The 25,068-nt window shown below is 39.2% G+C and overlaps 1 protein-coding gene and 1 long non-coding RNA gene across 8 annotated transcripts; one reads left to right on the forward strand and one right to left on the reverse strand.

Annotated features, from left to right (window-relative positions):
- Nucleotides 1–671: 671 nt before the first annotated feature.
- On the reverse strand, nt 672–23,040 carry TARP (TCR gamma alternate reading frame protein). 7 transcript variants are annotated; one of them, XM_027123951.1, is made up of 7 exons: nt 22,753–23,038; nt 22,330–22,643; nt 19,345–19,349; nt 16,449–16,504; nt 6,653–7,030; nt 2,804–2,839; nt 672–1,281 (listed from the first exon to the last, which is right to left on the reverse strand). In XM_027123951.1, the coding sequence occupies exons 1-7, from the start codon at nt 22,793–22,795 to the stop codon at nt 1,139–1,141; spliced, it is 975 nt and encodes a 324-aa protein (XP_026979752.1). In that variant the 5' UTR covers nt 22,796–23,038; the 3' UTR covers nt 672–1,138. The 7 variants fall into 7 exon arrangements, with proteins under 7 accessions (XP_026979752.1, XP_026979758.1, XP_026979751.1 ...); XM_027123957.1 differs by lacking the exons at nt 16,449–16,504; nt 19,345–19,349 and adding an exon at nt 13,501–13,562 and having other exon boundaries at nt 22,340–22,643; nt 22,753–23,040; XM_027123950.1 differs by lacking the exon at nt 19,345–19,349 and having other exon boundaries at nt 16,449–16,525; nt 22,340–22,643; nt 22,753–23,039.
- On the forward strand, nt 2,984–5,996 carry LOC113629490 (uncharacterized). Its single transcript, XR_003436561.1, has 3 exons — nt 2,984–3,316; nt 4,378–4,483; nt 5,431–5,996. It is a non-coding gene; the product is annotated as an uncharacterized LOC113629490 (long non-coding RNA).
- Nucleotides 23,041–25,068: the final 2,028 nt, after the last annotated feature.

Consider the following 25,068-nt stretch of genomic DNA (forward strand, 5'->3'; position numbering starts at 1 on the left):
TGAGGTATATCTATCGATCTGTGTGTGCATGTAATTTATTCATTTTTAGATTCTAGCTTATAAATTTTTTCTACAGTGCATGACTTGTTTAACAGTTAAGTTTCCAGTTTACTGTATTTTTCAATTGAGTTTAGTTGAAAATTTTGTCCAATCATTTTGATAGTCTCCTGCTCTTGTTCTTATTCTTTAATTATATTTATAACAGCCTCTCTTATTTATTAAAAAAAAAAAAGACCCAGGGTTCAAACTCAGGCCCTCTGGGGTCAGAATCTGTGTGCTTCACCCCCCGCCCAGTGCCCCTCTGGTGTCGGTGCAGTTCTCATGGAGTTAATGTGAGGGTCAGGAGTCAGTGCCTGTGAGACACTAGTACAGATCTGAGCACACACGGTGCAGGTCACGCTGGCTGTTATACTGTCATCACAGGAACGTCCCAAACCAATGAGTCTGAATCTGGTGACCTTTGAAAGTGAAGGAACCCGGGCACCTTCGTTTGGCGGTGGGTGCCGTTGGAGCCAGTGCCCCAAAGAAAGGACTAGATCAGCACCTCAGGGAAAGACTCAGAAATGCGGTGTGACCATTATTACAACCAGCACTGGATTTGATAGCTCGGTTGTCATGCTGTTCCTTACCTTGGTTAGATTTCATGAGATTAAAATACACAGACAAAAGTGGACTTTTGATTTGTTTTTTTTATTTTTCATGTCTCTTATGAAAATCAAAGGACAGGATTCAAGTGGCAAAGCTGGTGGCCCCAGGGTGGGTGGCAGGGAGGGTGTGGGCCGTGGTCTGGGTGGAGGCACTGAGGGAGAGAGGGGAGCTGCCCGCTGTGTGCCCTCAGGAGGCACGAGGACTCGGGGGCAGGAGGACCTGAGGAGGTTGTGGGGACAGTGGTGGGAGAGGCTCCCCTGGGCCAGCCTTGGGCCCTGCCCTGAGTAATGGTAGAATTCCCTGTTACGGAGTCAAACTGTCTGCTTGCCCAGTGGTTTGAAAAGCCCTTACACAATAATGGCACATAGAAGAATACACATGTGAACTGAAATAACCCAAACCCAGAAAGGAAGCCCAGCTAGATCCTCAGCAGACACTTTTAGAGACAAGAGATGATGAAGGAAAGGTGACCCCTTTGTGGTGTCCTCTGTCACGAGCTCTTCCCATGGCCGCAGACGGCTGTTCTTCTACACACACAGAAGGAGATGATGACAAAGTAGACCAAGCTCTTGAGGAGGAGAAGGAGGTAGGTGTAGCAGGCACAGGTGTTCGTGAGCTGCAGCTGCAGGGAATCTAGGAGAAGACATCTTGGTTAGTTTCACCTGTTCTTTTGAGAGGCTAAAACACAGTGATGGGGGAACGCATCACAGTCAGAAGTATCAATGAGATTCGTATGAGGGGTACAAATCAGGAAAATCTGCTGGTGTTCACAGTGGAGTGGTTGGGGGCTTAGTAAAGAGAACATTGCACAAAGTGGAATAAACATTTTAATCCAAATTCTCTGAAACTTTAGGATCTCATGCCTCAGTCACCTGTATTTTCTTTAACATCTCTCATGGTGGCTAGGATGTTATTAGGTAATGACACTTCCTCTCCTATCAAGTTTTCAAAGACATATATGATGTGAAGAAATAATTAACAACAGTGATGACGGGCCTGACTTGGCTACTGAATGGACCACAAGGCTGAGTCCGTTTCTGGGGAAATTTCCCTTTTCCCACGCTTCATCTTCATAGAGTCAGAATTCCAGAATCACCAGCACTTGGTGTGGAAAGGGATCTCAGGAGGTGATGTGCTCAGAACTCACTGCCCTCAGTCAGCTCAGGTGTTAGGTGAGTTCCAGGCCCCCTGATAGGGGGAACGAAAGAAGGATCAGCAGGGCCAGAGCCAGTGCTTCTAAATTCACTTAGAACCTTCCTGTGGGGAGAAAGGACCACCAGCTAGTACTGATTCTGTGCTAGCTAAATGGATACCCTATTCCACATATGTGACCTTATGTCTGCAATAACTGTTCCCTACGGGCGGATGATGACTGTATTGCTCAGAAAATGTAAGGAATTTACCCATATTCATGCAACTAGTAATGAAAGAACTGGGCTTAAAGTCCAGTCTGTGATAGCAGAAGCCCACGCTCTTACACCCCTGCCCACTCTGTCTCAGGGCTTTGACCTTGGGATTCTTGCTCTATATTTATATCTTAGAGGAGGGATAGAGAACTGAGTAAGCGCATGAACCATTGATTCAAATGGGTTGGGTTGAATCCGCAGATAGAGCTGTGTGGCTTTGTACAAGGGACTTAATTAATTGTAGCTCACTGCCCTCATCTGTAAAGTGAGGGAAAAATATTGTATCACCTCCTAGGAGTATTAGAAGCAGTAAACAGGATATGTAGGCAAGACACAGCACAACACCTTGTGTATACGGAGCTCTCAGTTAGTGTCAGTTCATGTATTAGGTACTAGCAAGGGCTACAACTTAAAAAAAAAAATCTACAAACAACTTGATACCACGTTTCCCTAGTCATTAGAAACACAAGCCACACAAGTGGAGGAAATCCACTGTTGAAATAATTCGGAACCTATCACTGCACCCCCTAATTTAGAGTCACGTCACACCAAAACCAGCATTTACTGTGTTAAGGTGACTCCTAGGAAATGATGATAGATTTACTTAAACTATCACTCAGTCTATTTCTGCAGCATCCAGACATTCTGGTTTTTCTCCCTTAAACCAAGGAAGTTCAAAAGTTCAGTTTATCCAGAGGAAAAAAATGTGCTGCAGCCTGACATAAAGGCAAACCTAGACAAAAACTTACCACTTCCTTTTTTCACGCAGGCAGGTGTAGTGACCTCTACAAGAAATAAGAGCAAGTATTAGTGAATTGTTTATATCCATTATTTGACAGTGTGCATCTCTGTGTGTGTCTCTGGATAGACAGACTGATAGAATCTGCCAAGAGAGGAGAGAATCATTAAAAATAAGATGCCTACAATCTGGGAATAGATGGTCTGGTTCAATGTAATTCAGTAGATCTAGTGCATATACTGTTTTCTGTATCTGAGGACGTTCAAGTTCATGAAGGGTACATTTTTGTTTTTCTTTATTACAACTGGAGGGTAATATCCAAGACCATCTTGGTTTCCTTCTGTGTTCGCATCTCCTACACCCCAAAGCGTTCAGGAAATACTGTCAAACGACAAATCGTCAGAAAAAGCGGCTGCTCTACATCTTCAGCGCCCACTGCTGACATGAAGGGATGCTCCCCAAACGGATGCATCCAATCCCAGAATCTACAACAGAATCTCATGTTTGAAGGAGTCTGGCTTAGGTAAATTTCCCATCAAAAAAAAAAAAGAAGTGAAACCTTTCCAGATCACACATACCCCCAGTATCCCCAACTCATGTATGTGATTTTCTGCAGTTGTGGAGTTTGTGGACATCAGGATAACAATATAAATGAGGCTAATAGCTAGCGAGTGATTATTACTGTGCCAGGTACTTGCTTAAATACTTCATATGCACTATCTCCTTTAACTCCCCAGTGACACTGGAGTGAGTTGTATTTGGGGGTATTGCACGGTACAAAAGAGGAATAAAGATTAGAGGATAAGTCATATCAGTGATGACAGAGTGCATTCAAAGGATGGTCATGGGGGATTAAATGAGATAGAGTAGGTGGGAAGTACTTTGTAAAAAATAATCCATAGAAATAAAGAGAAATTAATCTATAGAGAGACAACATAATTCCACCATGGTGGACACTGAAAACATCTTCTTTTCCAGAGATCTTAATTATTCTTAACAAATGAAATATTTATTACAGGAGCTCAGCATTTCAGTTCAATTCTTTCCAGGATAGAGAGAGAGACCAAATCATATTTCTAGTTAATATGAAAACCTGAGGTGAAAGGTGTATTTATCTACAATGAAAAAAAAAAGGCAAACATTCATACAAAAACAAAATTTCTTAAAAAAAATAATAGACTGTTGGATGGAGGAAATCAGAGACACTGAGGTTGTTTGGTTTATCCTTTTCCTCCTACATTCATACAAAAACAAAATTTCTTTAAAAAAATAATAGACTGTTGGATGGAGGAAATCAGAGACACAGAGGTTGTTTGGTTTATCCTTTTTCTCCTAGGTGTGTTTTTGTACATATGATATGGTTCTAGTTTATGATATGGTTCAGGGAGATCTTTAGTTGGTTTGCTCTAAAAAATGGCTTCAAGGTACAAGTATCCCCTATTTTTCAAAAGTTTACGCCACTTCGCTTTTACGAAAGACCTACATTAGTACCTGTTTTTGCTAACAGAAAGAAATCTGAAGAGGATTTTCACTTTTACGAGAAAAGGTTAAAAGCAAAAATAGCATTTAGTGTTTGTTTTGCAGCCAGCCATGATAGAGGCAGCGGGCGCTCCAGCAACAAGAACAGCATCGCCAAGGGACTACACTCAGCATTTCAGCATCAAGCTGCCATAGCTCTGAACTGTTATCTGTGAGCATCTGTGCCTTATCTCCATTTACTTTGCGCATCTGTTAGCAAGATCTGTCTTAAGATGATTGCTTCTTCGCTTTATGCCTTTCATCTTAGGAAAGGTTTCATAGGAACAATCTACTTTCAGGTAGAGGGTAAACCTGTGTAGACTTTGGGGTAAATTCCAAGAAGGAAAATGTTAGTACACTCTTGTTAGATGTTAAAATATACTTAAGAACTGACATTAATATGTCTTAAAAACCTCTTTCTTTTCCTTTCAGCGAATTTATTTATTATAAGATAAATAAAAATCACTTATCACCATGCATTGATTGAGGTAAAAACAATAGCATAAAAAGTTTTCATCATAAAATTTGTGTGAATATCCTAAGTTCTCTTTCTCAATCAAGAACTTGGACCAGATTACTTTTATGAGCCTTCAAGATCACTTCACTGATTTGTGCTTCCATGTTATATTTTTATCTTTCATTAAGACAGCAAAAAGAACCACCAACAAAAACTTCTATGAAACAGCATTAGGAGTTTAGTGTAGAATGACATTGACAGAAATGCCCTCATTTGCTATGTTGCACTGAGAAGCCCATGGAAGACATTTATTTCAGAAATGGAGTGCCAAGTAAAACACATTATGAACTGGAACTTCTCTCCTTTATGATCGTCATCACCATGGAACTTATCATTTTGTTTTTCCCTGATCACTAGCAAAATCAAAACCTAATAAGACCTTTAAGCCCAAGGTTATGTTAAACTTACACTTTGCGTATTTGCTTCCCCTCTGTTTCTTAGCTGTAGAAATAGAAAATTAGGGTTGTTTTTGTAATCTTACTCTAGTTAGTTTGAGAAAAGCATATCAATAAATATGATGAATGCATGAATAAATACATCAGTGTTATGGTTTAGAAAGCAAGCATTTTCACTGACGTTATTTCATTTGCTCTTCATCGCAGCCCCAGGACAAAGCCAAGGCAAGTGCTCGGATGTAATTTGATCATTGGATGAACTCACGATCTGAGAAGATAAAAACTTGCTTCAGAAATTCAGACTGCTACACACCAAAATCTCTGCACAGTTTTGTTTTATGCTTGGTTGCCACTGCTTAAAAAGTTTTCCTAACCACAGAGAAAAGAAGTGATAACAAAATGGTTTCTTCTGATGGGCACTCTGGGTCCTTTGGTCTGTTAGGTGAACACTCAGGTCATTAAGTGCCGAGTCCAGTGAGTTACAGGACCACTGCCAGGGCCAAGGTACAGCCAGCCCTCTGCCCACACTTTGTGGATATGCACAACATCTGCATCAAAAGGTCTCCTTTGGGACATCATGCCTGAATCATGAGAGACCCTGAGTGATTAGGAAAAGTGTATATTCTCTTTACTGTACTGCATCCTCCTGGGACAGTAATTCACCCGAGAGTGTTCATCCACACATCCCTCCAGGCCCGGCACGTGCTAGGGCTGCAAGAGAAGTTTCTTGAGAGGCGTTTACCAATGGCAAGAAATACATTCATTATGTAAAATGGGAGTAAGTCTGTACACTTAAGGCTCACCCAATCTTCAATTACAAAATTTTAGCTTAAGTGGTAGGTAAAACACAAACCTCAAAAACCTAAGACCATAATAAACATGAAGCAGTAATTATTCTACATTTTGTTGAGCCATGATCTGGCTTCCTCATACGAACACCATTTTGTCATTTAATAACTCATTATTTCTGGGTTTTACTTTGAGTAAAGTAAGAGTGAAGTGAGAGGAACTCTGCTTGCTGAGTGGAACCTTCTTGAAAGATGTGTGATTGTTCTTATTTCCTGATCAAGTAAGGTCATCAAAAATGGAATCTCTCTTTGTGCATTTATTGTGTGCTAAATTGATAGGTACTTTGACATGCGTTGTTTCATTTAATCTATACAGCAACCCTAAAATACATCATTGTGACCTTTATATTTCAGATGATAAAACTGAGCTGAAAAGGCTTCAGTAAATTTTTTTCTTTTTTATGCTTCAAAGCCAATACAATTTTAATTTTGTGGGGAAATAGCAGGACATTTATGCTACCATTAAATGTAACAACATTTAACAGTTTATATTTGTTTTTCATTAATGCTTGATCGTCAATGTGGGGTATTTTCTTTGAAAAAAGAATTATGGGAGGTTATGTTTCTTTATAATCACATACCTTTGTTAATTGAAGGGAAAAGAATCTCTTGATCAATTCCTCTTTTATTATTCTCAATTGAAGGGAAAAGAATCTCTTGATCAATTCCTCTTTTATTATTCTCGTGTTTGACGATACATAGGAGTTCATTATCCATTGACTTTTTAGTCACGGTCAGCCAGCTGAATTTCATGTATGTATCATTAGTCTTGATGATATTTCCCTGCTGGGATTCCAGAACTCTGTTGCCATTCTTTTCTTTCCAATAGACCTTAATGACATCAGGGAAAAACTTCTCGAGAAGGCAAAGATGTGTTCCAGCCTCATGGAGGTTTATTTCATCAATCGAAGGAAGAAATATAGTGGGCTTGGGAGACATGTCTCCATCAAGGCTTCTATCTGTAGGGGATAATGGAATAGAATTGAAAATTATTAGAGAAACATAAATATTGTGTGGTTTGGAACAACCTAGCTTATAGTAAAAGGCAGAAAAGCTTCCATTGAATTAGTTCTCATCATGGCCTTTCATCCACAGTAGATGTCTAGGTACTCATTATTGCTCTTATTTTCAATGGGAAGAGATGTTCAAGAGGTTATATAACCTGCCCAAAGTCACAGCTGTTCAGAAACAGAGGCTGGCTCGCACCTTGGCTTTGGTTCCTTCTCCACTTGCTAAGTTGGAATATGACTTAAAACTGCCCCATATCAATGCTTGGAACATTCAAGAACAAATTCATCTTCTTAAATCTCTTTTGTTCTATCATAGTGGAGCCTGTTTTAAGGGGGATGAGAGTGGGTGGTAGGGTTGGGGGAGAAGACCATGTAACTTTGATGGTCTCTCGACAGGTAAGAATCTTTAGTCACTTCTAAGCTATTTCCCTTTCCTATCCTGTGTTTTGTTAACACGCTCTCTTTGGCTGGTTAATACATTCTTATGTTCTGCATCTCTGTGGAACCTCATTCTTCATTTAACTGATTCTGGAATGCACCATATTTATCTTAATTCCTAAATAAATAAATGTCAGGAGGGGGTTATCATTTTAAAAACAATATACAGTTACTTGTATTAATGGGACTCTACCTCCATCTGTATCTGACAATCTATCAAGTTGAATTTTGAGCTTCAAATGTGGGTCCCATGCTCAGTTCTGAAGTGAAGAAGTTCTCCTTATTTTGAAGCTCAGTTCTGAAGTGAAGAAGTTCTCCTAATTTTGTACAACTTCTCAATGTCACATCTGAACCACTCCAGATTTTTGAGGAGGGCAATATTAAAGTTGCACCTCCAAAACACTGCCTTGAGTTTAGAAGTAAAACAGCAATACTTCCAATATTTCTGTTAAAATATATTATTTTTGGAAATGCTTTTATATTTACCTTACCAAGTAATGCACTTACAGAATTTTGTTCCACTTTAGAAAATGTTCATCTAGAACGCATTTTATTTTGGAATTTCATTTGAAGTTGAAGCATGACTAAGAAGGCACCATATTTTGACTTTTATTGTCTCCCCCCAAATTTGAGTCTACCCTGTTGGGCTGCTGAACTGTTTTCAAGCTCAAATATTTCTGTGTTTACTTCTGCTGAATAAAGAGTATATATAATTAGTGTAATGTTAAAAGTTATGGTTCCCGAGTTTTCTTGCAGACATAACGTCAAGATATGTACAAAACCATCACAGTTTGCAAAGGATGTCACTCGAATGCTGGAATGTTCTTGATTATACATTTATTGTTAATATAACAACTGAAATTATAAATGTTAGAACTCTTTCCAATTTGATCTTCAACTGAAACACTAATGCTTTACTGATATTGTCTTTTGACTAGTTTGGATTTAGTTTAATAATTCAATGGGCAATTTCTTAAGAAAAGAACTGGATTTCTCCATTGAGCAGAAAAGGAAAAATATTCTTGAGAATTTCTGCTTTGTAGCCAAGTTCCTGATTTTTATCATAAATCAGTAAGCAAACAATGTTGATTTTTTACTCATACTGTAAATATAGTTAGTTCACAGTGTGCTTATTTTAATTTTATACATCTCAATTTTAGCGCAAATAATATTTGATTGATTATAATAATGACACTAAAAATTTCTCCAACTGTATATGTACTTTGTTGATCTTGATTTACACGTTCTATTTTGTCTTGTCACATTTTTAATCAAATAACTAATTACAGCTAATTTATATTTAAATAAGAATTTCAAATTTATGACATTTCTAACTACATTTAATTGATTTTACATATCGATCATTTTCTGTATGAATTTAATTTTTTTCCTCATAAACATGAGTATGAAACTCAAACTTATTGCCTATAAATTTTAGAGGCAATAAATATTGGTGTTGAGATAATAGCAATTGAGATAAAGGATTAAGATTTATTTTCTTGTTCTATGTGCCTAAAGTGTTCATAATCTATGTTTACAAACACAGAACAACAGAAATGAAAAACAGACACATTTTAATCTCATTTTTCTTGCTAAGTGAGGAAAAATTCTGCTAAAGAGAAAAAAGTATGTCTAAATTCAATCTTTTTGTGTGAGTGGACAGTAAAATAACTTTTCATTTGAGCAGTTAGAAGTACAACTGTATTCACTGGAGAATATCTGTTCTGTTAATATTATAGGCTGCAAATAACTCTATACTGGACACAGTTCTCCTGGAATAAGTTGTAGATACACCTATCCAGCACCTATGATGAGTTAGCCAATGTGCAAAGTACTTTATTCACACTGTCTCATTCAATTCCAGCACAACCCCTGCTCGATACATACTGTTATCCCATTTATGGATTAGGAAACTGAGGCCAGAGAATCATCTCCAAGTTCACATAAGCAGTAAGTGATGGACCTGGAGCTCCAGCTCAGCCTGATGCCAAAGCCCAGGCTCCTTGACAACACCCTTTCACCATCAGAAAAGTAATACGTCAACTCACAAAACTTACCTGTAATAGCAAACTTCAGCCTTGGGTCAAACATTTTCATAATAATTACATACGTATGAGCACTTTGTGTAAGTCCACATGGACACAAAACTAATTCCTATCACAGTATGTGCACAGTGTTATCTGTGCTGTCCTTTACTATACAGATTTGTTTAAAACCACTTCTAAGGTTTCTACATTTAAATACCATCACAGCCTTGTTTTTTCTAAAGATTCTTAACTATTACTCTAACTTCTTCTTCCCTCCCTCCAAAAACTTGAAAAAAATTGCATTCCTCTGATACCTACCTGTGACCACAAGTTTTGTCCCATCGCCGAAAATTTTTATGTAATAATTCCACAGTGATTCAACCCATATCAAAAACTTTAGACTAATTTAGCTTCTCTGATTTCTTCAAATCCTAGTGGAACTATAACAGCCTGCTATTCAAGAGACCAGGGCTCTGTTCCTGGTTCTTTTTGCTCTTAACAAGTTCTGTGTCTGAGCTAATCAGGTAAACTAAAGCCTTTATTTATTTGAAAACAATGATGTTAATGTAAATCAGTTCATCATCCCTACCAGTGCTGAAGTGAGACCAAAATAAAACAAGATCTGAAAAGCAATTTGATTAAAAATGCTACAGAAATGAGATTATAATTATTATTATTATCATTATCATTTTATTAGCAATTTGTGATGATTGTGTGGTCCAATATGACATTTTAATCTCATGGGACCAAATCATGCCCTCACCGCTAGAAATTCAGTATCTGGGGGTTGCAATTGGATCTGTGGCAATCAAGCAGGAAGACTGATTCCCTGGTTTGCTGTGCTCTGATATATCTGGAAGTTTCAAAGCCTTCATCATAGGAAATGTGTCTTTTACACACCCAATTAATAGGCAATATATCTTGTCTTATCCCCTGCATATCTATGGTTAAGAAAATCAAAGGGAACATTGGTTAAATATATGTAATCAGTATATGGGACTACTTAACTCGTGTTGTCCAAAACAAATGGCTTTTCCCCAATCAACAGCATAATCTATTGGCATTCGAAGTTTTAGCAGAAATTTCAGCCTCAATCTGACTTCTCTCCAGCTCATGCTCAGAGTTCAGCTTGCAACTCCTGGCAGTGGACCTTCAAGGCAGGATGACTAGAGAAATGGCAGGATGCCTGGTCCTCAAATCCTATTATTGTCACCTTGGATCACGAAAACTTGCCTGACATTATCTGCTGAGGGTCACCATCCAAATGACATTAAATGTTATGGTGCCGTATCATCGATGCACTGGGAGTATAAACTGGGTTGGCTTAAAGACCATTTCTTCCATTTTATGGAACGGATATTGAAGTCAATGTCCATGCTTTACATCACTTTCCTCCTTCAAGACCCCTGCATTGAAGTCTTTTTCTAATTTTATGGTGGGAAAACATATCATATTTGAAAATTTGGTGTGCTTCATTTTATCAGTTAACAAAGGGTATGTATTCTACTACATGTTCCCCTACCTTCCTTTTTCTTTTTTTATTCACTTCTTTTTACTGAGATATAACTGACACATAACTCTCCTACTTTTGAGCATAAAATCTTACCCTGTGCTTCTTGCTAGATTATCAGAGGCCTTTTTCATTCTGCTTCCCTTAGTGCCTTTGATCTTCTATTCTTATTTCCTGCTCTGCCTCTATATATGTTTGCTCTGTTAGGTCTTCTCAAGTAGATTTTGCAAACAAGCAGTTTAAGTAAGTGACAAATAGTTTCTGCATTATAGGTTGCTTGTTTTTCTGCCCTAGGGGTTCATAATTAGTAAGATCTAACTCCAGGATGATATGAGGTATGGTAAAATATGTTTACTAATCCTAGTTCTGTGATATAGAAGCAAAACATGCAGGATTCAAACAGACCGAGGGTGCCAGAACATAAGGTGAGGCTTTCTTTCTCAAAATTATCCCTCACAAAACAAGGGGCTGCCTATGTGTCAGTGCCTGTGCAACCATTCATATTAAAAGACCCTCTTCTAATACTCTGCTCTGATCAAAAAGTACTACCTGGACAAGATATCAACTTGAAAGGAACTCAGTTAAAGCTGGTTTGGGAGTATTAATATTACCTGGTAAAAATTATTTGGGATTGAAGTCTCTACAGTTTGTGCTTACCTTGCACATGTATAGAATAACAGAATAAATTTTACAAATGCTTTCCTTTTATTTTATAAGTGGGTAATTATTTCTTTGAATGAAATACCCACTGGCATCATCATATGGGGATCAAAAAACAAACAGACCCTGAGATGACTTAGTAAGTTGCTCTAAGGTAGATGTTTTAGGTGCCTGTTTAGGGTCTGAACAAAATTTTTAATGAAATGTGTGGGCAAAAAGCAATATTTCTCAACTGGTTTTGTATTGACATAATTTTTAACTTTCAGGTGTAATCCAGATAAGAAATTAAATACTACAATTGAATATTTGACTTTTGTCTATATCTCTATAAGCTTATATGTTCAAGTTGCAAAAAAAAAATATTTAAAAAACCCCACTTTTTTTACTTCCAGATATTTCTACTGCAAGATGAGAGAGCACCTTATATTCAGGTTAATAATATTTGAGGTAATGCTTATTACATTTTACCACTTTTACCACTTTTTAGTAACAATTGGTCATAGAAACTGAGAGAATTTTTATGTACCGACCATTTGTTCTAAAATGACCTAAGACTAGATGGTAATTAATACATTTAGCTGCACTCCTGATTTCATAAAGAATTCCAATGAGTAAATGAGTAACAATTTAAATTCTGGAGAGGAATTGATCTTTTTATCATAGACCACGTCCCAACATTTGTGGTAGGTAATTTTCATTTTTCATTTTGTTTAATCCTCACAACATCTACTCGAGATGGTTGTTGCACAGATGGAATAAGTGAGTAGAAATATATCAAACTGTTAACAGTGATGTGTCTATAAAAATTTTTAATTTTTCTTTATTTTGGTATTTTTCAATTTTTTCCCGCAATGGGCATGCATTATTTGCATAATTTTTTAAAGCACTAACCAGTGAATCAAATTTTATTTGCTAAAGGATCATCATACAGAAAGTGACAGAATCAAAGTCCATATTTTTCCCTGCACTACACACTACTAAAAATCATTTTTCAGGACACTTATGAGTTGTATCTGGGTCACCTTTATTTAATTTGATTGCTATACTTTTCATTGAATAGACTCAGTTGAAAAAGGGAGACCGGAATGTTGCTTTTCAATTTACAAATTCATTTGATCATATGATCACAACCACTAAAGAGATCAAAATATATAATTCTTTCATTTTTTTCAATGCTTTATCAACTTTGTGAAAATTTTTTAAAACTTTCATTTCCGTGGATCTCATAGGGTAGGAACATACTTGAGAGATGGTCCCCCCTCATCCAGGCAAAATTTCACCTTTAAGGCAAATGAAGAGGGAATAAATTTACTGGATTGAATTTAGAAAAAAAAAATCCACCTTAAGACATGCTTGAATGTGGTCGCAAAGTTAAATATCTTGCTACTTGATACTAATCATTCTCTAACTAAATGACAAGTTGAACAATATTTGTCCAATTTTTCCATCGGTTATTTCTGGAATCAAATGAAAAAACCACCTAAGAGTCTTTGAAATTTTCCAAGACCCAATGAACCTAATGTATCCACCACTGAGGGACTCACACTTGGTCTAACTGGCTAATTCTTGTCAATGTCCTCTGTACTAGGTCAGGCAGAGAAGGAACCAGGCAGACGCCAAGGACCTGGATGGAGTCACCGACCTCTCCAGAGACCCCACCCTGATTCGTGACCAAACAGGGATCAAATCCAAGAATTCTGGGCCAACACCAGCACTGCAGTGTGCAGTGCCTGTATTGCTTGCCTCCCTCCCCTACCTTACTACAGAATTGAAAGAATATTTACCTGTAACAATGAGCTGTGTTCCAGAACCAAACACTTTGACGCTCTTGCCATGTGTTAGCCCACTATCTAAAAAGCCTTTGTAGAAAGCTCCCTCTCGGCCTGCTTTAAAATTGTGCCCATAGTTTTTCAATATTTGTGTAAATATATTTTAAAAATGGCCCTGCTAACAATAAACAAAGGTGGAACTCAAGCAAAAGCGCATTAGGTACGAACGTGGTCAAGAATTGAAAAATTGAACCTGCTCTTATTGGGCATCTTGGGTTACATCTGCTCCCATCTCACCTCACGTACACTGGAGAGTATGATTCCATCTTTTCTCACCATTTTGCCTAAATCTTCTAAATATCCTCCCTTAAAGGGTTTTCATGTATAAAATCAGTTCATGCTTAGGGTATACAGTTAATATTTCTTTAATTTCCAAAGTTGAACTAGGAATAATGTATTTGATTATTTAATAAATGTCTATTCATTACCTTTTATAGCTATTTTGTGATATATATGTATTGAGAGGTAGGTATCTGGGTTAATTCTAAAGTAACTTCTTTCCAGAATCCAATCCTCATTCAGTAGACCAGATGAGTTGCGGCAGAGTGTGAATTTTTAATGATGGCCTCTTAAGCTATTCATTGCTGAAAGACTGCTCCTGTCTACCTGAAAATAACCTTATGGTTTCAAGGGCATTGAAATAAAATCCTCCGCTGCTCATCAGAGAATCCTATTCAGTTTGGTATTTCTCAAGCATTTGGTACCACCTTTCCTGCACTATTTTTAAAAATTTTTATTTAATATTGGAGTATAATTGATTAAAAATGTTATGTGAGTTTCAGGTGTACAGCAAAGTGATTCAGTTACACATATACATGTATCTATTCTTTCTCAAATTCTTTTCCCATTTATGTTGTTACAGAATATTGAGCAGAATATAGGTCCTTGTTGGTTATCTATTTTAAATAGAATAGTGTGTATTTGGTATTTTTCGCTCCCATCATGTCTGGAGAAGCAGTTCTAAGTTATGCAATTTAGTATAAATGCTATAATTCTTTTACCAGATTCAATATTTTTAGCAAATTTGATGCCAATACAGAAGGAAAATTGAGTGAAATGGTGTCAAAATGAATTGCCATTCTATAAAGATACTCTAAGAATTATATTTTGAGTATTTAATAATTGGATATTCAGTATGACTTACATGATCTTTTCTGGGAGGAGCAAGGTCCTTTCGGTGCCATGATTAGAAGCAGGAGCATTATTTTCACACATGAGTATTAATACAAATTATGAGCTATTACTAATTAGGTAGTCAATTACAAAATCCTTTTTAAAGGCCAGAATACAAAAGATTAAATATTCAGAATATAAAAACATGACGTTTAACATCACATAATGGTCCAGACCCTGCACTTTGGAATCAACAAGTCGCTATTGGGTCCCAAATTTTGCCACAGTAACTAGTCATGTGCCTTTAGGCAAGTAACTGAACTTCTCTAAACCTCAGTTTCCTTATCTATGAAATGGGAAGAAGAGGATTCCTGTTGAGGAAGGAGATAAGGCACTGAAACTACTTATCTTGGCGTCTGGTCCTCAGTAAACAGTAGGTGATATTATTATTCCCTTTATTGGGATGGTTGTGGCCATTTCATCAAAATCTTCCAGTAAACAAAGTATATGGATTTTATAGGTATTACATCAATTAAGAAAGGAAACAAGCTCATCAATGCAAGACCTCCTACCTCTCTGGCAGCCACGGGCCAAAGAATATGGGGCCCAATCAAGCCAGAATCTAGAAGACTTTTCCACTAGACTGGAAGCTGTTTGAGTGTTGGGACCTGTCCTATCTGTGTCTTGTTCACCCTTTTATCTCCAGCATCCAGCACAGAAAGTGTCCTCAATAAATGTTTGCTGAGAGAAGGAGCAAATGAGAATATACAACCATGCAGACCCTTTTCATGGGCTTTGGAGCTGAGATGGCTCACTGAGCTCAAAAATCCCATGAAACTGGTCCACATCCAGGCAATGTAACAAGAGTTGTAACTGCATGAATTTCAGCTGATCTCAGCCTATGTCTGAGAAGCTAGAGTAACAAGAAGTGGGATTTATCAATGTTCTATAGTCATTCACTATAAGAATTTTTTTGCACTGCTGTTAAGGATGAGATGAAAACCAATAATGCCATTTTTTCAGGTTATTGGGAGAAAGGAGCAATATGTTTATCTCAAACTATAGAGAAGAGGTAAATATTGTCTCTCATTTAAAAGCCCATCCATAGCGTTTCCCTGGTGGCACAGTGGTTAAGAATCTGCCTGCCAATGTAAGGGACACGAATTTGATCCCTGGCCCGGGAAGATCCCACATACCTCAGAGCTACTGAGCCCGTGTGCCACAGTTACTGAGCCCACGTGTCACAACTACTGAAGCTGTGTGCCTAGAGCCCGTGCTCTGCAACAAGAGAAGCCACCGCAATGAGTAGCCTGTGCACCGCAACGCAGAGTAGCCCCTGCTCACTGCAACTAGAGAAAGCCCACACACAGCTACAGAGACCCAACACAGCCAAAAATAAAGACACAAAGAAAAAATAAAAATTTTTTAAAAATCTATTAAAAAATAGCCCATCTATAAGAAAAGCATTTTGAACCAATAACTTACAGCAACGGATTACAGACATGGTCCTCAAAATACTTTAATTTCTACCCTGAGTCTATTCTTTTTTGGATAAAAAGTTGAACTTCTAAAAGTAGAATTTGAACTACTAACAAGCAGGGAAAAGCCATTTACAAGAGAGTTTTGTTTCCATATACAGTGACCAGTAGCTGCAAAATTGCTGTTCAGATGCTGGGGACAAGAATGTGGCAGTCAGATAAGGGGGAACCCTAAATTGTTTTGTTTTGTTTTTTCTAAAAAGCAACTATGAATTTTTCACTATTAAGTTAAAATAGAGAAAAGCTACTTACCAGGGAGAGTTACTATGAGCTTAGTTCCTCCTCCAAATATCTTGATCCAACCTGAGCTATCACAATGGTTAGAGCGCCTACAAAAATCTCAGCCTTCTCCTAGCTTCATGACGTGACCAGCAGTTAAAAAACTTTGTAGAGTCAATTTGATCTTCCAGTTCTTTCGAACGTCCCTGAACGTAGGTTTCATGGCATCTGATAGTTTGTAGATTTTCCTCAAATCAATTGACCCAAATGTCTGTTTTCCTCCGAGTCATAAACTTTAAAAAGCACGGATAGAAAATGAAAAGGATAAAAGCAGGAAAAGAAGAGTTCAGCACCAACTGGTCAACCAACTGCTTTTCTAAATTACCAGGAAAAGTATTCAGAGGATTAAGGCTTTTTTTTATTTCCAGGTGTTCGGTTGTGTTGAAACTGCTGAGTTTGCATCAAAGAAAGTCTCTTTTGTTCTCACAAACACCAGGGCTTCTCCATTAGTGATTAGGGAATGCATTTCTGAAAGGAGGAAATGCTTCAGTAACTGAAAATGCAAATATGCCAACACAAATATACTGAGCACTGTGAACAAAGTTCTTCTTTTCTCCTAAACTGCTTTTACCAATTGGGCCACATGATTTTTAAAAAGGCAGTGTCAAATGAGAAAATAAGTCCTGTGATGACTTATTATTTTTCGTGGGATGAAAGAAGAAATTTGTAGCATTCTGTCTCTTTGAAATAATAGATTCCTTATTTAAACTAAACCTTAAAAACTAAGCCTAGTTCTCTGATAAGTTGAAAGATGTCATCTTGGGATGCTGTCCTGTAATGTTATGTCACTCAATATGGATCAGAGGGAGAAGAAATTGCCAGAAGCAGCTGAGTGCTCCTCTGAATACAGATGAGCTGTCCAACTGCCAGGACCCGGACAGGATAGGGCCTGAGTATCCCCATGTCCACTCCAGATCCACTTGGTTCCGGCCTCAGTCCTGTGAGCAATCATTGCCTCTGCCCTGACAATGAAAGTAAGAGGAAGCCACGGTGGGCTACTGTTCATTCACAGCAGCTCAGAACCCCCAACACAATGGGGGAAGACCTGAATGAAAATCACGTTTAGAAAGGGATTTTTAACTGAAAATTCAAAGGTATTATTACTTGGAGCTGTCAAACACCCTTTGCACCCATTGTAGACATAAATGATGCCCACTCAATTCCTTTCTGATAGTTTTTCCTCTGTTTTACCTTATTCCAAGAAAATGAGGAGAGTTATAAGGTATTTTAGGAGTTGTCTATATTTCAAGATCCATGAAGGTAGTAAGATACAAAAAAGTAAAGAGTTACAAAATCCTTTATTAAATTACAAAAACTAGATGAAGAGTATAATATTTTACTAAAGGGCATAAAGTAAAACCTGAATAAACAGATATATACCATATTTGTAAAGGAAAAAACTCAAGATCATAAAGATGCTAACCTTTCCTAAAAGCATGTATATAAATTGACCTCAATTCCAACCAGAATTATGATAACATTTTATTTTTTGTTCTTTGTTGTAAAATGTCGGGGTGGACTAGATAAGTTGATTTTAAATTCTAATGGGAAGAATAAATATGAGATAATTGAAAAATATTTTTAAAAACAATGGTGAAGAGACATTTAGCATAGAAGATTTTATCACTTATTACAAAGCTACTGACATAGTAGGATAAAGGTGTAAGAATAGTGAAACTTATATAACACAGAAATCCTCCAGAAGGTGGTCCAAGTGTACGCTGATATTAAAATGTGATCTGGTATATATATTTTTTAATTTATTGTTTTTGGCTGCATTGGGTCTTCGTTGCTGCGCACAGGCTTTTCTCTGATTGTGGCGAGCAGGGGCTACTCTTCGTTGCGGTGCACGGGCTTCTCACTGCGATGGCTTCTCTTGTTGCGGAGCATGGGCTCTAGGCGCGTGGGTTTCAGTAGTTGTGGCGCGCGGGCTCTAGAGCGTGGACTCTAGAGCGCAGGCTCAGTAGTTGTGGCTCACGGGCCCAGCCGCTCCGCGGCACGTGGGATCTTCCCAGACCGGGGCACGAACCCGTGTCCCCTGCATCGGCAGGTGGACTCTCAACCACTGCGCCACCAGGGAAGCCCCATATTCTCTTATTTTTGAATGTGACCATTAAATGGGATCCTTAGAGATGCTGTGTCCTCGTAGTGCCTTAATATACCTTAAAAACAAAAGCCATTGTTATTTCCTAATATATAATGAGTGCATCCTCAGTATGGATCATAAAGAAATACAATCAGAAGAGAAGACAATCGTTTTTTGTCCCATCGCTCAGAGACAATTACTTGGTAACAGTTGGTACGTTCGCTTACAGATTAATTTCTGTTCATTTAAAAAATTTGTTTCACATAGATATGATGATATCGTATATTTAAGGTTGTGCTTTGTCTTTATTACTTAATATGATACCATGAACATTTTTCTACTCTGTAAGTACTTCCTTGCAGTATTCTGACTCTTAGCAAGATTCCCTGGTTCACCACCACGTTGACTCAGATCGCTTAGGGTCCCACAGATTCTATTCTTTTTACATAGCCAGTCCACAAAACAGGAGAGCATAACAGGAAATCCATTACACAATTCATCACTCATTTTTTTTTTTAAATAAAGATCGTTTTGTGATCTCAGATTAACATCTTTATTCTTTTTTAAAAAATTTTTATTTATTTATTTTTGCTGTGTTGGGTCTTCGTTGCTGTGCAAGGGCTTTCTCTAGTTGCGGCAAGCTGGGGCCACTCTTCATCGCGGTGCACGGGCCTCTCACTATCACGGCCTTTCTTGTTGCGGAGCACAGGCTCCAGATGCGCAGGCTCAGTAGTTGTGGCTCACGGGCCCAGTTGCTCCGCGGCATGTGGGATCCTCCCAGACCAGGGCTCGAACCCGTGTCCCCTGCATCGGCAGGCAGATTCTCAACCACTGCGCCACCAGGGAAGCCCCATCACACAGTTTTGAACCCTTGTTATGCTCCCTGTAGTGACCTAGTGTCATCTGCCTTGCCTTTCATGTTTCCTTTCCTTACTGCCTGCACCTCCCAAATAAACTACTTATACTCATATCCCAAGTCATCTATTCTGGGGAACCCAAACTAAGATAGGTAGGTATTGATGGAAGACATGTTCACATACTGAGGTATGGGGAAGTCATTCTTGTTTATACCTCATTTGGCTTGAACTTTGTGCTAACTAGAACAGCCTGTCTTATGGCCTGTCAAACATATGTTGCACATTCGCTCTAACCATTCAAGGGAAAAAAAAGAATGCATTACCAGATTATTTAGGATGTCCACTTTGAAGATACAAATGAATGCCCTTCCCTTCCTATGAGGTCAATGCTTGTACTCCTTTGAAGATGAGATTTCCTTTCCAGACACCGAGGTCAAGCTGAGTCGCCATGTACATACTGATCTGTCTCTCTGAGACCTTGATGAAGTGTGCCCTTGTCATGTTCGATGTCTGTCCTTTGTTCTGACAGAAACAAAACTGTTTGAGGCATCCCAAATGGAGCCGGGTTCCATTGTGGATGTGTTTTCCGGCACGTTCCTGCATTACGGGGAACTTGAATTTTCTGAAGTGTATCAAACTCAAGGACACGACAAGCCCTTTCAAAAACAGTACCTGCTCGTAGCTGCCAGCTCAGAGTCACCCTTCACACCTTGCCGACTCTAATCCTAATTACTGACAGAAAAGCTGTGGTCCTTGAATCTGTGTCTCCTAGGCTGTCTTCAGGTTAGCTCAAGTAAAAAATTTTTTTTCTCTTCCTATTAAAGATGACTTATGAATGATTTGCATTGACAGACAGTTGTGTCCCTTTACTAAAGGCCACAGCTCCTGGCAGGTGACCTCTCTTTCTTTTTTTTCTTTTGGCCACGCCTCACTGCTTGTGGAATCTTTGTTCCCCAACCAGGGATTGAACCCGGGCCCTCGGCAGTGAGAGCACTGAGTCCTAACCACAGGAACGCCAGGGAATTCCCAAAGTGACCTCTCAATACAGATACCCTCCCTGTTGTCATAGCAGTTCCGTGTCCCTAAAGGTCTAAAAGGAGAGTGACTTCATGCTGCCGTGCCAAAGCTGAAGGACAGAGGCTACACAGCCCACAAAACTGAAAATCATTACTCTTTGGTCCTCACAGAAAATGTCTGCCAACTCCTATTTTAGTGCAATTAAAAATAACATTTAGGGCTTCCCTGGTGGTGCAGTGGTTGAGAGTCCGCCTGCCGATGCAGGGGACACGGGTTCGTGCCCCGGTCCGGGAGGATCCCACATGCCGCGGAGCGGCTGGGCCCGTGAGCCATGGCCGCTGAGCCTGCGTGTCTGGAGCCTGTGCTCCGCAACGGGAGAGGCCACAACAGTGAGAGGCCCGCGTACCGCAAAAAAAAAAAAAAAAAACATTTAAAGGATTACTGTTTACCTTCATTTATTATACTCATAATGCATATCATTTCTTTATGGAAATTCAAATTTTTGACCTATACCATATTTTTTATGCCTGAATAACTTCTTTTAACATCTCTTAAGAGTAGGTGGGCTGGCAATGAAACCCCTCAATTTCTGTTTTGTCTGAGAATTCTTCAATTCTCCTTGACTTTCGAAGGATATTTTTGCTGAGATGTCAGTTTTCCCTTCCAATATTTTAAAGATTTTTGTCCACTGTCTTCTTGTTTGCATGCTTTCTGAAGAAAGTCTACTATTTTTTCCCCATCTGGCTGCAGGCTTCCTCCCCCATTTGGTAACTATTACCACAAAAGAAATCACATCTCCATGCCTGTGTTTCATCACCTGTAAAATGTGAATCATGACAGCACTGATGTCAACGGATTGTCCCAAACATGAGAAAAATTAGACCTAAAGGATTTAGAACGGTGTCTGAGAGAGAGCAGCAGCCTGAATAAATGGACTCTGTGGTGCTCTGCAGGTTCACAGCAGAATCCCGGGGAAAAGGATCCTGACAGGAGTCTCCACCTTGTTGTGTGATCACCTAATGCCCCTGGGGGTCAGAGGCCTGTGCAAAAGGAAGTGCCCTGGTCGGGCTGTCACACAAACCCTGAGCGAGGAGTTAACAGTGACCCCCTTCCTGCAAGGGAGGGCAAGAGCCCCATCCCACATTCACCCCAAATATGTAGGGAGTAACCAAACTCTGAACTTATTCAGGATGGCCTGAGAGAGTTGAAGTAGCATGGGATTTGGAGGTTCAAAAAGTCATTTTGGGGCTTCCCTGATGGCGCAGTGGTTGAGAATCTGCCTGCCAATGCAGGGGACACGGGTTCGAGCCCTGGTCTGGGAGGATCCCACATGCCGCGGAGCAACTAGGCCCGTGAGCCACAACTACTGAGCCTGCGCGTCTGGAGCCTGTGCTCCGCAACAAGAGAGGCCGAGATAGTGAGAGGCCCGCGTACTGCGATGAAGAGGGGCCCCCGCTTACCACAACTAGAGAAAGCCCTCGCACAGAAACGAAGACCCAACACAGCAAAAATAAATAAATTAATTAATGTCAGATGCAGGCTTGAAAAAAAAAAAAAGTCATTTTATCTCGCTAAGCCTCAAATTATTAGTATTGAAGTGGAAAAAGTGAGAATTACGTTGCAACAGTGTTGTGACGTTGATATAAGATGTAATACCACCAGCGTGTTTTCTGGCAATGGGTGATTTCCTCTTTGAGGATAAGCCATGTAACTTTCAAGTAATCTCTGGATAGTAAAAAAAAATATCACATGCGACTCGCTCTCTTTAACGAGAGACTTAGGCGGGGCTCTCAGTTGTGCAGCCTCAGTAGTTGCTGGTATTGAGGATGTGGGTAGGCACAGAGCTGGAGATGGTTCTTGTGTGTGTTACCCAAGAAACTCTAACACTGTGGACATAAACCCACCAGGCACAGTAGTACGTGGCCTCATCTTCTTTCTCTAAGAATCTTATGTTCAAGGTAGAAGTGGAGGTGCGGACGTCTTTTCTGGCCTCAATCTTGTTTTTCTTCCCTCCTAAGATTTTTGGAGCAGGGGCTGTTTCGACGTATCCTAGATGTTCCATACCCTGATTTGGTTTATGCCGGTACCAGTGGATGTATTCTTTGCTAAAGTCTTGAGAGGATACCTTGCAAGATATAACTACACTCTTATCTCTTACTCCAGTAACTGATATTTCAGGTTGCTCCGACTTTAATTGCCCAAGGCCAACTGCAAGCAAAGAAGAGAAATTCCCATAAACAAATGACATGTAAAGAGGCAACGATAAAGACCTTCTTCAGTCTCTCCTGTAGACTGAAATGATTCGGAGGCAACTCACAAGCCCAGAGGGAGGAGAAGAGGATCGCTTCCGGGAGTGCCATCCCGTCCCCAGACTGGCTCCCTGGGAGGAGGTAAGAAATTGAGGGCTCTGTTGGCAGGAAGTCTCAGGCCAGTGGCAGGAGAGCCAGGCTGGATCTCGTGTCTCGGAAGAAGCGATGGATCAGGTTGGGTGGTTCTCTAGGGTTCTTCATGACCTGCTACGGATATGAGCAGTTCTGGTTTCGTGGGGTTTTCCTGTCCCTGAGTGCTGGGCAGGTGGGCTAAGTAGGCTCACGATCTGGAAAGAAAACCCTGAGACGAATGCGTATACCTGGGGGTGGAGCAGTTCCCACAGCCACTCCCCTCATCCCCCTGAAATTCCATGCTGTAGTAACATTGCTACAGAAATATGTACAGAAATTGTACATATGTAACGTTGCTACAGAAATATCCCTACTGTGTTCTTTCCCTATGTCTATCTTTCTGTAACTGGCTGGTGAGCCAGGACTCAGGTATGAAAACTAACCTTTATTTTTCTGTAATGCTACAGAAAAAAATCAGACACTAGAACATCTCCTGGACATTATTTTAAAATTTATTTATTTTATTTATTTATTTTTGTCTGTGTTGGGTCTTCTTGCTGCACAAGGGCTTTCTCTAGTTGCATCAAGCGGGGGCTACTCTTTTTGCAGTGCTCAGACTTCTCATTGTGGTGGCTTCTCTTGTTGCAGAACACAGGCTCTAGGTGCACGGACTTCAGTAGTTGCAGCACGCAGGCTCAGTAGCTGTGGCTCGTGGGCTTTAGAGCACAGGCTCAGTAGTTGTGGCACACAGCCTTAGTTGCTCCGCGGCATGTGGGATCTTCCCAGACCAGGGATCGAATCCGTGTCCCCTGCATTGGCAGGCGGATTCTCAACCACTGCGCCACCAGGGAAGCCATCCTGGACATTATTTAATATGCCATGTGCACAAGCACTGGGGTATTTTTGTTTTTTTTTTTAATTAATTGAGATGTTACCATGCAAATTATCAGTCAGAGAAATCATACTTTGTTTACAATCAGGGTGCCTTCAAAAAGGGATTAGATTACAATTGCTAGTGGATCTGTGAGACAGAGTGATCTATGGAAATCAGCTTCACTCAACCTGGACCTGAGAACAGTCTCATGAACTTTATGTCACATGCAGGAGTATTTTAAAAGCAATATTCTGTTTAATATGCAACAGTAATCTTTAAAATTAATATGGTACCTAATATCCATTGAGGACTTGCTATTTGTCAGACATGGTTCTAAATGTCCTCTTACAATTTTATTTAATCCTCTTAATCAGCCTGTGAGGGAGCTGTTATGAACATCTCCATGTGACCAGTGAGGATAGTGGCAAACAGACTCATTCAGAGACGTGGAGTTGGTAAATGTGATAACTCACATAAGTAACCTTTGTTTATCAGAGAAAATGGGTAAAGTACGATATAAAGAAGGACAAAAGAGGCATCATCCATCCTTTACTTTCAGTTTGAATTTTTCTGTACATTTTTATGGCTAGAGATGGGATTGCTGGATATTATTTACATAAATACACATTTAAGTGGGATTTGCATTGGGGCTTTATATTCTCTTCTCTCGGTTAACTTATGATAGTAAGCAACATTGCTTTAACTAAACTATGTGAATGCTATTTCTAATGACTAAAGATAAGTCAACACCTTCCAATACCACTTACCCTATCTGACATGAGCTGAATTATTTAAGCTTCTTCTGCCTCACTTTCCACCTTGACTGCATACATATCTCTCAGAGGTTTTAGGAGGCTTACATTATCTTATTACATGAAGAAAATGCTCAGATATCAGTACCTGGCACATCCTGAGTCTTCAGTGATGTTAGGAAATCTTGTTATTACTATTATCAAACAAGAGAAAGTTACTTTTTTTACAGTAAAACCATAGTAGCTCATTTAGTAAAGTTAGGTTATCAAAGTACATAGTAGAAATAAAACCGTTCGTTTTCTCAAGGATATTCTTAAGATGTTGGAGAACTCCCTCTTCTCTTTTTAAATTCTTCTATCAATACAACCTCTATAATTTTAATAGATTGTTATATCCTCATGAATTTACTTTATATTGTATCGTGGGTATTTTTCAATTCTATTAATAAATCCACAACACGTTGTTTTCAACGGCTGCCTAGTTTTCTACCCTTTGAACACAATGTAAATCTTTCCCTGTTATTCACCATTTAGTCCGACACGTAAGAACCTACTGGAAACTTCTCCTCTAAGTTGTGACACAGGGGGTCCTGCTTTGGACGCCTCATACTGCTTTATGAGGCACT

Source organism: Aethalodelphis obliquidens, unplaced genomic scaffold (genome assembly GCF_003676395.1).
Source record: "Aethalodelphis obliquidens isolate GAN/ISIS:26980383/991018 unplaced genomic scaffold, ASM367639v1 scaffold27, whole genome shotgun sequence".
In the NCBI taxonomy this organism is placed as follows: Eukaryota; Metazoa; Chordata; class Mammalia; order Artiodactyla; family Delphinidae; genus Aethalodelphis; species Aethalodelphis obliquidens.

Bases quoted from the DNA above. Each gene is read 5' to 3' on its own strand.
- TARP (XM_027123950.1), bottom strand. From the start codon at position 22,795: ATGGCACTCCCGGAAGCGATCCTCTTCTCCTCCCTCTGGGCTT. The intron at 7,031-16,448 runs GTAAGTAGCTTT...TATCCCCTACAG, and splicing joins GCTCATAGTAACTCTCCCTG to ATAGAAGCCTTGATGGAGAC. The intron at 1,282-2,803 runs GTAAGTTTTTGT...GTCTTCTCCTAG, and splicing joins CTGCGTGAAAAAAGGAAGTG to ATTCCCTGCAGCTGCAGCTC.